Source organism: Euleptes europaea, chromosome 2 (genome assembly GCF_029931775.1).
Source record: "Euleptes europaea isolate rEulEur1 chromosome 2, rEulEur1.hap1, whole genome shotgun sequence".
NCBI lineage: Eukaryota > Metazoa > Chordata > Lepidosauria > Squamata > Sphaerodactylidae > Euleptes > Euleptes europaea.
The window spans coordinates 105,415,854-105,429,418 of record NC_079313.1 but is presented as its reverse complement, the minus strand read 5'-3'; the positions used below and the strand labels follow the sequence as shown (position 1 = coordinate 105,429,418).

Genomic DNA, 13,565 nt, shown 5'->3' with positions numbered 1-13,565 from the left:
TGGAGCAGTACCAGTTCATTAACTGATTTCTGTTTGTATTTATTTGTTTTATTTGAAGTTTCCAAATAATTTGGAAAAATTCCTAATTTCTCCAGGGAACCAACCCAAGGTGGCTTACAAAACAAAACATAATAAAACCACAAAACATCATACAAGTTATTCCCCCCCCCCCAATTTGAAACAAAGCAGAGCATAAAACAAGATAAAACATGAAGCAGCTTAAAATGGGTCTGAAATGTTTCTTGGGCTAAACATTTCTAAAAACAGGCTACAAAACAATGTTAAAGGTATCAGTCCCTTGGTTAAAAACCTGGGTAAATTTAAACATTTTGTCCTGGAGCCCAAGAGAAAGTAGTGTAGGTGCTAGGTGGGCCTCAAGGTGAAGGGAATTCCACAGGCGAAGTGCCATTGCTGGACAAGCCTTATCTCCGGCCGCCACCTGCCTCACCTCCAAAGGAGGGGGCACACAGAGCAGGGCTTGTGGGTAAGATTTTAGCTGGCGGGCTGGAGGAGGCAGTGCTAGTTTTGATTTCTGGATATTGTTGCTCATGTGCAATTTACCATAGTTTTCATTAATGACCCCCCCCCTTTACGGGATACTAAGAAGAAGAGTAGGTTTTTATGCCCCATTTTTGTCTACCTCAAAGTCTCAAAGCCGCTTACAATCACATTCCCTTCCTCTCTCTACAACAGGCACCTTATGAGGTAGGTGAGGCTGAGAGAGTTCTGAGAGGACTGTGATTGGCCCAAGATTACCCAGCAGGCTTCACGCGGAGGAATGGGAATCAAACCCCATTCTCCATTCTTAACCCCTACACTATGCTGGCTCTTGATTGAGTAAAATGAAATCAGACCCTGCGGGCCAGGATTCCTTTTTCTGTTGTAATTTAACCAATGCCACATTTAACCCTGTACACATCACAGTGCAAAATCTTGTTGAGCTTGTACAAGCAGATCAAGATGCTTTTTTTGCTCTATGATTTACCATATTTTTCGCTCCATAGGACGCACCTTTCCATAAGACGCACCGTTTTTAGAGGAGGAAAACAAGTAAAAATCTTGTTTTCCTCCTCTAAAAACTTGTCTTATGGAGCCGGCTGGGCGCGTGCGCTGGCTCGCTCTGTGCGGCCATGCCCGCCTCCCAGCTGGCCGTTGGGGCGGGGAACGCTGGCTCGCACCGTCCCGACGAGCACGCGCCCAGACGGTATTCGCTCCATAAGACACATGGAGATTTCCCCTCACTTTTGAGGAGCGAAAAATACGGTAATCAATGTATGTATGTGCAAATCAGTAACGCAGGAAAAAAGATGCAGACTGAAACCTGAAAGAAACACATGCCACTTGTAAAATTAATTTTAGAAAGTCTCCAAGTTAAACTGGAGGGCAGGTGAAAAGGAAGATGAGGCAAGATCAGTGCAACAAATGACAACAAAATAGGAAACTAAACTACTACTCCCCAATTTTTAACTTGCTTGAACACTCTGCTACAACCAAACAGACAAAAACAAGGTAGTAGACACATGCATGTAGAATAGCAGATGTGCACGCACAAACCCATTCATATAGGTACCCTGTTGCTGGATACATGAACTGCTAAATAAGAAATACAGCATGGAGCCAGGCCAGATTGCTATTTGCTCCAAGGGCAACTCTGAGGGATTACCCTGGATTTGGGTACAAATGTGCACCTCTATCAAATTAGTGCACACATGAATTGCCCCTTCACACACAGGTATTTTTTTTAACTGAAACGTGTTAGGTGGAATAATTATTTTAGGATGCGTTCAAAGTCAACTACAAAACCCTGAACACAGCCTAAACCTACAGTTGCTAGAAGTGGGTCCCGCTGCTGGAATTTCTGAATGAAGCATCTGATTCCAACACCTCCGTAGCAGGCTCTCTAAGCAGCCTGACAATTCTGCTCTCCACTCTAACAAGAATATGCATTTTGAAGGGAAGGGGAAGAAAAATCTCAGAAAGTTAGGAAAGAATACCAAGCCATTAACCAAAAATAGGAATCTAACATGACAGTCTGTCAGTCACTCAGCCAACAGGAGAGACTTATGCTAGGATGGTCTTTGCAAGTACTTCTGCCAAAAGTGCTTGGAATCGTCTAAAAGAAGTCATGTTTGGTGGAACACTTTGAGGAAAATGGGAAGGGCAAAAGTAATAATGTTTCCTGCTTACCCACTCCTCTCTTATTAAGCTTATTCTAAATGGATGGTTGTTTATCAAACAGATAGCTGCCCACTCATAGCATGGTATGAAATAGGGTTGCCAACCTCCAGGTGGTGGCAGAAGATCTTATATTACAACTGATCTCCAGCCGAAAAGAGATCAGTTTGCCTGGAGAAAATGGCCGCTTTAGCAATAGGACTCTATGGCATTGAAGTCCCTCCCCTCTCAAACCCCGCCCTCCTTAGGCTCCTCCCCAAAAACCTCCTGCCGATGGCAAAGAGGGACCTGGCAACCCTAAAATGAAAGGAAAGAGAGAGAGAGAGAGAGAGAGAGAGAGAGAGAGACGGAGAGAGAGAGATCTAACTCTCCACTCCCTCATGAATGGGGTTCTTAAAGGTTAAACATGAACTCTTTTACTGGGGGAAAGTTAATAATGGGGTTATTTCTAGGGTTGCCTGGAGAAAATGGTCGCTTTGGCAATTGAACTCTATGGCATTGAAGTCCCTCCCCTCTCCTAACCCCACCCTCCTCAGGCTCCGCCCCCCAAAACCTCCCACCAGTGGCGAAGAGGGACCGGGCAACCCGAGTTATTACAGTATAGATATACTCCAATTTTAATCATGTTTATTCACTTTTGCATCAATAGATAATCAAGGAAAGCATTAGGCTGGACACAAGGCTACATGCCTGGGTCTGGGGGTGAAGTCAAGGGTCATTATAGTCCAAATATTTTTGTGCAAGGGTACATGATCTCTTCCACTGGCCAAGAGCCCTCCTACCCTGGCCCCACCTTCATTTAAGCTCCACTGAATTCCATGGGCCTACAAAGGTGTAACGCTGCAAGTCCCCATCTTAGCTTAACCAATCTAACTCACCTACCTCACAGAATTGTTGCAAGGCTAAAATTCTGCTCTGGGTTCCTAGGAAGATTATCGGTACAGAAATGTAACAACATTCCTATCTGCTACAGATAAATGCTAGAACAAAAGTCCCACCAGTTACCTGTCATTTCTCTGGAGAAAAAAAAAGCCTGATCTCTATAGTAAGGCCAGATGTGATATCAATCCATTGACATTGTGTTTTCCCCCATGCCCCCTCCCCAAAGTCTCCAAGCATGCATCTGGAAATCCTAATCAGAGGATGTATCTGAAGGCAAAGGCTTGATTAAAGTCAATATACCTTTGGATAGCCCTCTTGCTGTGGGTATGAGGACTTGTTCAATTTGTCATGCTAACCAATTCTAATTTTGCACACTCCGGTTTACAGTTTATGCTTGAGGAAACAAGTACCTAATGAACTGGGAACGGGCAAAAAGAAAATGTCTGTCCTTGATCATGAGTGTGGATGTGAACATAACATGGAATTCAGCCTTGAATAGCAAAGATGGAATGATATCTTGAAGGTCATACTAATGTTATTGAATTTACACAAAGAAAATATTGATCAAAGTTGCAGGCTTTGTAACATCAAATACACTGATAAGGTGAAATATCTGGGTTTTTATATTTCAACAAAGTGACCTCTGTACCCTCTGATCCTATCATGATAGAGTTGACCAGTACATTCAAACTTTGCACCTCTTCTATACTAACTTTATATAACAGAACCAATGCAGTCAAAATGACAGTACTACTGAAATTAATTTCCCTCTACTAAATATTCCAATTGATATTCCTGAGAGGCTCTTAAAAATTGCAGAAGCTATTATCACATTATATTTGAGAATATAAACAACCAAGAATCGAAAGGAACTCTGCTCAAGAAAAATGGACTTATGGTGGGCTAGTGATTCCAAATTTCCTTATTATCATTTGGCTGTTAGGCAACTCTGGTTATAGAAACAGAAGGAGAGTTGGTTTTTATATGCTGATTTTCTCTACCTTTTAAGGAGAATCAGTTTACAATCTACTTTCCTTCCTTGTGAGGTAGGTGAGGCTGAGAGAGCTATAAGAGAACTGTGACTAGCCCAAGGTCACTCAGCAGGCTTCAACCAACCCAGTTCACCAGATTACAGTCTGCCGCTCATGCAGAGCAGTGGGGAATCAAACCTGGTTCTCCAGAGTAGAGTCCACTGCTCTTAACCACTACACCACGCTGGCTCTCTATTGGAATGGTTTAGTACCCCTTTAAATCTGGTAATTGATTTTATTGAACAATCCTTGGTTGGAATTCAATTAAGAGATCTGATCTTTGTAAAGAAATTGGAAAGACCAGTTTCATTATCAAAAATAGCTCGTTATTGAAAATTTGCTCACAGCATGATAAAAATACACTGCAAAGCAGTCCCCCAAATTTCTTTGTTATCATCAGTAGTGACTGAGCTAGCTCATAGGTTTGGGTGATCTAGTGCCTTCTGTAAACTCCAGCAGAATGCTGGATTGAATCATTACAGGGATCTAACTAAAAAAAAATAAGTTTTGGTCATATGATGAGTTATCACAAAGGAGTGATGGTGCTATTCCTCCCCTTTACTACTTACAAACAAGTATTTGCACTTCAAAAATTGTGTAGGAGACATCTGAAGAATGAAATGTATGAATTTGAAACTTGTTTATTAAAGAGCATGAACAGGACTCTGTCAAATTTTTATGCTGTATTATTAGAGGTAGATCATAGTCATATTCTGAATATTGCCTTGAAATGGAGTAAATCTCTAGGCTATGATATTAACTATACTATTTGGCCTTTTCTATTAACGCACAGCTTTACTTTTTTGGTTGGCATACTATTTAGTGTAAATATATATAAAATGATGTACCTGTGGCCTTAAGTCCTTCATGACTAGCGAGAATATAGTCATGCCACGTTTCATAGAAATCTGATATTTTAGCTTTACCTCTGACTACTCTAAGTTGATGTGTCAATTCTTCTGCCACAGCTATTAGCAATAATTTATAAAAAAATAATTATTGCATACATGGAAGAAGTGTGTAAGGGCTAAGAGTTTTAGGGCAACAGTGACAACAATGCTGTCACTAACATATGGCATCAACTTGCACATTTAGCATCACCTTGTTTCTTCTAAATGCTACTGTAATCTCAAAATGGTTTTGGCGAATTGCTCTTTATCGGATTACCACTGCAAGGTTAACATTTGCCATCCTCTGGACACTGAAACTGTTCTCTCCAAAACCAAGACTGGATGAACAAATCTAAAGGAATCTTTATACTAATAAAACTATCTGTTGCAAACAGCTTGGGACATAAAAGAAATAGCTAAAAAGGGAATTTTGTACTTAACGAAATAGAAACATGTCTGATCCATTATCTGATACGATGAATCCCTCTTTCATGTCCTTTGTTTTCAATGTATCTTAAACTGAGATTTGTTTAGTGCGTATCTCAAAGCTCTGGAAGTTTCTTTTTTATGTATCACTTTATCTGTTATTTTAATTGTATTGCTTTTGCTTTATAAAATAAAAAGGTAATATACACTTCTCTGGTCAAAGGTGAGTTGCAACTTGGAATATCCTTCAAAATCATCCACATTATTTTGTATCCTCCTTCTGCTGTTCTGAGCTCCATATATAAAAGATCTTCCTGATGGAACCGCAGTATTCCCCCACTACATACATGCCCCGCAAGAGGGTAAATCCACAAGCATCTGTCACTACATCACTTTTAATTCTTCTAAATAGTGGGCAGTAATGATTGGCAATTGTATATAAGGTACATAGAAGGTGGGTCCAGTTGCGGTTACTGCTTGGGTTCTGCTAGGTTGGCAAGAAGTCACTCATCATTCATTGTAGCCCAGACCTTAAAAGCCTTCGTAGCACAATGCAACCCTGTCATATTTGCTAATGAGTTCCCTGATAACATGATCTGAACATCAGGCAATAATGGATTAAAGTTCACGCACTAGACCACAAATAATACAAACAAAAATGCTCTTCAGAATGTAATTTTTTTTAAAGCAGTACTAGAGCCTTTGGAAAAATCCTGAGCATGATCCCTTGTTTTTAGCTAATAAGGTATATCCAGTTCTACCCACTGTTACATTTTAATGTGCCATTTGCCTATTTCAAGTGGGCATACAGAATGCAAATTAGGATGGCTTTATTATGGTTGGCTTTAGCCCAAGAGGCACTCTAGACTGTGCCCACATCTGCTGTCTTTGGTGGGTTTGCATCATTTCACTCTCTGAACCCACTTCCTTACCAACCCTATAGAAACATCCATTCAGTCCTCAGCTCCCAGAAACATCTACTTGTTTCCCATGTTCCCTTACTAGGACTGTTACTTCCCCTGCTCTGCAGCTGGCTTCCCTGGTGGCAGTACAGGCACAGAGGGGTGGCATTCTTAGTGGGTGCACCAGCCTGCCCCCATTCATTTCTTTAATATCCCACCACCACCATTTAAAGCAGCTGCTCAGAAACTAAAAAAAAAAACAGATCAAACAAAATTCAAAGTAAAACCCTGCTCATATACATACACACAAAATTTAAAAAGGCAAACAAGGAAATAATATAGCATGTTCTTCTAAACTTCCAAAGGTCTGTACAGACAACGGGGTTTATTTATTTATTTTTAAACAGAAGATCAGCAGGAAGGAACAATGATGGGCCAAAAGCCCATTACAAACCTCCAGGACAAATGCTCCATTTTTCCAAACAAACATAGTAAATCTTGTACTGACAGGAAAGAGTATCAATAAACTAAGCTGCTTTACTGTGCATTTTCATGGAATGCAGAATTCTCAGAGGGTTGTTTTCACCAATAGCTTTTTGCCTCATTAAAGGACTAGGTGAGGGAGAAAACTATCATTGACTATGACTTCCATGATATAGCAGATATATGTTGAACTGATGCTTCTGTATAGACAGCACAAAAAGTATCCATACTGACAGACTAATGTGGGATAATACCATAGCTCATTAGGAAGACCAAGTGCAAGAGGCAATTTCACCTGATACAACTTTTCTCAACAAACTGCATCTCTCAAAATTCTTAAAAGGAGCCTAAGAAATGCATGAACAAATAAGTGTGACTGCTAAGTAATTTTCAGTAGTATCATAAGCTGAATTATACACTTCTATGCCCATGGACTTCAAGGGACGTAGAGGGGTGTAAGTTGGGGGGGCATTTGGATATACCTATGTTGAAATTAAACATAAAATTAGCCATTTTGGGTTGGCTTGGGGATGTCTGAAGTGATGCAAAACACTCCTAAAATTCTGACAGTAACAAAAATTGATCTCTCTTAGAAATTTATCCCTATGCCCATTGAGGGAACTTTACTTACACCATTTGTGATATAGGCAGATAAGGAAGAGAAAGGGTCTCATATTTAAGACCAATTGGCACTTCTTGGAGAACCTGTTTCTCCCTTGTCTCTGTTGCTATTACACAGCCTCCTCTGCTATTTTCTTTCTGGAAGCACATCACACAAACCAGAGGTCCAATTTAGATATTACGAAGTCCACGTGTCCCACGCAAGCGTGTCTTGGGAATTCCCCATCATGAACTTAATTCCTAGGGGTGTGTGGGCCCGATTCAGACCAAGGCTGCAGCATGCTGAGGAAAGATGCTTAAGTCTGGACCTGTGCCATTTTCCCAAACTGAAATGATACCAGGGAGCTACTATTCGCTCAGTAGATAAATTTACATGTACTGACGATCGCATGTAAGTTTACCAAGTCAAGCAAACAGTGGCACTGTAGTCTTGGTATGAATCAAACCTCCACAAACCTGGGAAATGAGTTTCCAGCACAGAACGAAGTCCTCACAGCAGCCATGTGGACCTTCTAATATGTGAATCACATTTAGAGGGATATTTTTGTTGCTTCTACACAGCATGATCAGGAGTGGAAAAATGCTAGGGGGAAGGAGCAATTACAAGAAAGAGGTTGCTTCCCTGTTCCAAATCTTCCAATCCCTAGCATACTTTCTTTCCTGGGTTTTAGTTTCTAGAAAATGCAGGTTTAAAACATCACAGGAGGAAACGTTTTTCTTTGGGGGGGGGGTCAATTTGGTGTGAGGCAGAGGAGGATAGACAAAGGATTACACTCCTTCCCATGACTTCTTCATAGCTTCCACTGGAATTTTCTTTACTGGGCTACACACGTTGGTGTGTAGGTTGTACCTGAGCTATTGGAGATCAGCAAAATCCCACCTCATTGGTTCTCGGCCAAATATTAGTCTCGGCACAAGAATTCCTCTGACGTGCTGTAGATGGTGCTAGTGTGTCACAGACTCATTACTGTTGGAAGGAACATTTAATGCTCAGTAATATATGCTAAATTCCCCTTCACAGTTATATCTTTCACTATATTCAAGTTCACACTTTGTACTGCAGCTCCTGATGGTTCCTGGGAAGCCAACAGTCTATGTACCTCACCCCTCCAATCCAGACCATAAACTCAGATGAGATGAAGGCATCAAAATACCAGATACATTTCAAATCTCCATTTCCTAGCTACATAGCTAACTTACTTTTGTCTCTGACTATACTTTCGGATTACATAAAACATAAAATCTAGAGCCACAGCATATAACATGAGTAAAGAGTAATTTACAAAGTAAAAGGTGAAACTAGCAAGGCCTTTCCCTGACATTTTTTTAAAGTTTTGTTTAAGCTTGATCTCTGCCACTTGTTCATCTACCAAGGTCACCGTCCTTCTTTCTTTCCCGTGTGGGTGGACAACAGCAGCATGGCCTTTCCTCTGCTGTAAGGAGGAGGAGTAAGTGTGGCAGGAATACTGGGGTTCAGTATTCTAAAAGGTACTTGCAAGGCCTGTCAGACTAGGGAAAAGAGGCAGAGAAAAGGTGTGGAAAGGCCCTTAAATGACCAAAGGTAAACATATTCAGTGCATGGAATGAACTAAAACAGATCTGAACAACTCAAATCTTAACAGCCATGTGATTGTCATATCTACAGAATACAATACATAATTAGATTGTTTCATATATTATGTTGGTGAAGACTGTCTCACTGGTGGCCGTTACATGAGGCAGCCCAAGGAGAAAAAGTAATGGACAATATCCAATCAAAGTTCAGTACTTTGTTAAAAGTACTTAAAGTAACTGACAGCCCTTTCCTCAAAGCCACAGCGGCTGCATATGGCTTGACCGCAGCAGTGCCTCCAAAAAGGTTTGGTGGCTGCCATGGGAAGGAAAAGGGTTTTTTAAAGGAGAAAAATAAATAAATGGGGGGGGAAGCCCCATAGCAAACTGTGATGCTGCACCAAAAACATGGTGCAGCACCGCTGTTACTGAAGGTGGTGTTCCTGGCCTGAAAGGGGTTAGGAAGCTGCCTACCGGGAGCTCCACCCACAAAATACCCTGGGAATGCCCCCCCAGGAATGCCCCCCCGGGACACCAGCGCATGGACTTGCGCCAGTAGGATGCTAGCGGGAAGCCGAGCCAGCGTCCCAGGGCCGTGCTGTCTTGACAGTGCAAGGGTGCCCCAACGCCAGCATCCATACAATGCCCCAACACCGGCATCCATACCAGTCTTGGCAGCGCAAGTGGCATGGGTGCCGGCGTGGGTCCTTCCGCGCCTCCTATGCACTTTCAGCCACAAAGCTCAGGAATGGGCTGTTAAAAGTATTTTAAGTTAGAAGGGCTTAACTTGTGATGGTTTGTGCCCAATGTGATAAATAATATTTAGGAACTGTATTATGATACAGGCTGACTGCACACATCATGTAGGTAAAGAAGTAAGATTAGGGTCCAGGGAATGAGAGTTCTTTTTTCTTTTTTAGGCTGCTTGGTAATGTCAACTAATCTAGTATCTGTTGACTGCTAGCCAAAGCAGAATGGTAAGATTTCTGTTAGAAGCCTGAAAGGCTTCTGCTTTACTGACTAAATCTGAAGTTTGTTGTTGTTATTTAAATACCTCTCCAAGTTAAAATCTAGTGGCTGCATTTTCTGCTATTTCATTCTGGAGATGAAGTGGCATGCTACTCTGCTGAAACCCCAGCTGGATACCTGTGTTTTCCCATTTTCTTTCCCCAAACAAATATGTGAATTTTGCTTCTACAGAACAATGTCAGCAACTGAAAAAAAGAACCAAGGAAAGGGAAGAAATGCACCAAACTATGCATTTATTGTCACAATCCTAATCTGAAAGGACAGTGCAAAAAGATGTATCTGGTATCATCAGCACGACAAGAAAAAGATTCGGGGGGAAACTTTTCAGAATTAGCTGTTTTAATTGCACTATTTATTATATGCACCAATATAGCATGACAGCACTTGATACAGTTTGAAAAACTGACATGCTTTCTGATTCCATAGCTTAGAAATGTTCTCGGTAGACAGCCTTGGTTATAGAGAAAGTGTCTCTTTCAGAAGGAAAAAACAAAATGTCTTTGCTATGACTGCTATACATTATTTCCTCCACAGAAGACTACCTGCCACTGTCAAATAGTTTGTCCGTCAAAACAGGCATGGCTGCACGTACCTTATAATGTGATTCTGTCTCCTCTTCCTGAGTAGAACTGGAGGGAGATGGTGTAGCAGATTTGCTTCCAGGGGGTGATGGGGAACCATGGGTAACACCGCTCCTCAAACCCATCTGAGAAATCAGCTGTGACTGGCTGAGGGCACTCATGTGACCGCTTAACATCCCTGGTCGATTGATCAGGGGAACTTGATGGTTGGAATCATAGGAAGTGGCATCTGAGTGGACCATCTCCTGGATCTGAGTTAGGAGAATATTACTTTTTAATTAAAATTATATTGTATTTTTTTGTCTTATAAAAATTACGTTATGTTGCAGGTTGGGCATATTTTTTGCTGAGGTGTTAATCACCCTGGGGGGGGGGGAACTAGTCTTTTCCATACTGGGAAAACAAAACTAGTCAAAAAAAAACACCTTGTTTACGGTATTAATCATCTTCAGTTATCTCATATTGTCAGAACTGTTCCATTAAACAGAACAACGCAATCAAGTTGCAGAAACCACAGCATCATATTTTGGTTGCCATTTTTTTTAAGTATATAGTATACGGCTAATATTGGTATATGCACATTCGATTTCTAATGCGCTAATATTCCCTCAGACAGTCCTAAGATCCAAATATCATACCTCCCACAGCAATGCTGCTGTGGTGATTGTCACTGCAATAACAGCAAAGATAGCTGTTGTCACACTAGGCCATGCACTATCCCAGATCCCAAATATGGCAGGATGCGGGGAGGGGCTACACAGGCAAGTAAGGAGAACACAACAGATTTGCCAGTTGTACCCTTAATATTTCACTTTTCAAATGGCCACATACACTCTGGTAACCTATTTTACGTTTCTACCCCCAAGGAAATTATGAAAAATATTCCTAATTATTCTAAAAGCCCACATAAAACATCAGATTGTATGATGAAATGACACAACACAGGATTCCATTCTTGAGGAAATAAGCAGACACGAAGAGAAATACTTTACAACAAAATACCAAAATTGATGTACAGTACCAACAGAAAGTGTATGTCTCAGTTCTGAATGGGTATTTCCAAACTTGAAAACTCTGTACTTAAGAGTTTACCTAGCAAGGGATTTAAAAACAGAAACTGAGGGAAAGAGAGGTTTTAACCGGAGAGGAGTTCCTAGAATAAGAAAGTCCTATACTATAATTCTCAAGACTATGTGCATTTTCTTTAATCGCTCTTATTGAAGGCCAAGTTCACTAATACCACTATCAATTGTTATAAAAATGTATTCTCTTCATTCAGGCCAATGTAAGATTTGTTTCTGTGATACAAACAAGCAGACAAATTTGCATTGAAAAATCACAGGAACAGCTATTGTTTTTTTCAAAATTAGAAGTTGACTCGTGCAGAGAACATATCCACCTTTGCAAATATAACCTGTATTATGTAATCTTTAAACATGAGTCCATTTTTTAAAATGCAAAACTACAGCTAAAAACCACCAAGGGCACTAGAGATTAAATTGCCTAAGGCTAAGCTATTTGAAGTGAACAATTTTTAAATATTCTGTCCAGTAAACCTGTCTCGTTTGTATCAGATAGGAGAAAAATTAGGTTAGAAGTTATACATACTTTTGCTTTAGGGCTATCTCCAACTAGTTGATCTGGGAATCAGACTTTTAAAAATCTTCCAGGTATACAATATTTGTTCATTCTTGTGTTTCTTGCAATGCATTTGGAGCATCTGCCACCACCCAGTGCCAGTGTTTGGGTACCAGCCTTACTATAAAAACCATCTATCTGTTTTACAGTAGTAGAAGAAGAAGAGTTGGCTTTTATATGCCGACTTTCTCTACCACTTAAGGAAGAATCGAACCAGCTTATAATCACTTTCCCTTCCCCTCCACACAACAGACACCCTGTGAAGTTGGTGGGACTGAGAGACCTCTAAGAGCTGTGACTACTCCAAGGTCACCCAGCTGGTAGGAGTGGGGAATCAACCCGTTTTCCAGATCAGACTCTACCGCTTTAAACCACCACTCTTAACCACAACACCACGCTGGCTCTCTGGGGCCAAATTACACTATATATTTAATAGTGAAGTGTGGCCTCCATCTCTGGAGCCATAATGACACTAAACAGAATTTCCTGCAAACTTGGAGGACCACCCAGGTTTGCAGAAAAATAAAAGACTGTCTGCCTCCAGCGTGGTCACTGGTGGCCGTGTCAGAGACAAGGAGTCACTGAAGGCCTGCAGGAGACGGCACCGGAGCCTGGGAGCTGCAATGGGCCTGGTGGCAGCTGCACCTCAACTGGCCCACATACGTAAAAATCAAACAATTAATTTAGTATCCTAATGAAGAGGCCAGTGTATTTGGGACATCCCCCATTTTTTTCTGCTTGTTACAGAGATGGACCTAAGCCAGATACTTAGGTACAATCAGATTCAGACACAGCAGAAACCAGCGGGAGGTAAATCAAACACTGTCTTAAACATTTTTCTCGACTTTTTGCTTTTTATACTAATCTGATTAATGTTAACATGAGTTTAAAGACCCAGGGCTTTATTTATTAACAATTTTCGTTTCCCATAAGCCCACTGAGGTGCAATCTCTCATTAGCAGGGGACTCCTGCCAACTCCATTAGCAGCTCATAAAGTAAGAGATGTAGGGAAGAGCAGGGAGGGCTCAGTAGGCTTCAACAGAAATAAATCCAAATGCAAAAGCAGATTTATTGCTACAGGTCGGGAATCAAGAGCTTTTCTACAACACTAGACAGCATGTTGGGTTCAGATACTCAGAAGGCATGGGGGTGTAAGTAGACTGGGGAGCAGGAGTAAATTTTGCAGCTCTTTTCTGTATGATTCAATTAATATGAGGGTTTGCTTTGTTTTTAAAAAGTTACATTTGTATTCCATTTCCGCCTATCCTTGAAAGAGATCAGTGTAGCATTCTAATCCACTCTGCATCAAAATAACCCTTAAGCTGTTTCACATATGCATATTCATCACTTGATGA

The 13,565-nt window shown here is 41.0% G+C and overlaps 1 protein-coding gene across 5 annotated transcripts in view; it reads right to left on the bottom strand.

The window, feature by feature from the left end:
• The window catches only part of TOX2 (TOX high mobility group box family member 2), a 286,109-nt gene that overhangs the window by 54,938 nt on the left and 217,606 nt on the right, over window positions 1-13,565 (bottom strand). For 3 of the 5 annotated variants that reach the window (XM_056844213.1, XM_056844214.1, XM_056844215.1), the window contains one exon: window positions 10,583-10,822. The exons of the other annotated variants lie outside the window; for them this stretch is intronic. In XM_056844213.1, coding sequence (XP_056700191.1) covers window positions 10,583-10,822 — 240 coding nt within the window. The remainder of the gene's footprint in view (window positions 1-10,582; window positions 10,823-13,565) is intronic. 5 annotated transcript variants of the gene reach the window in all.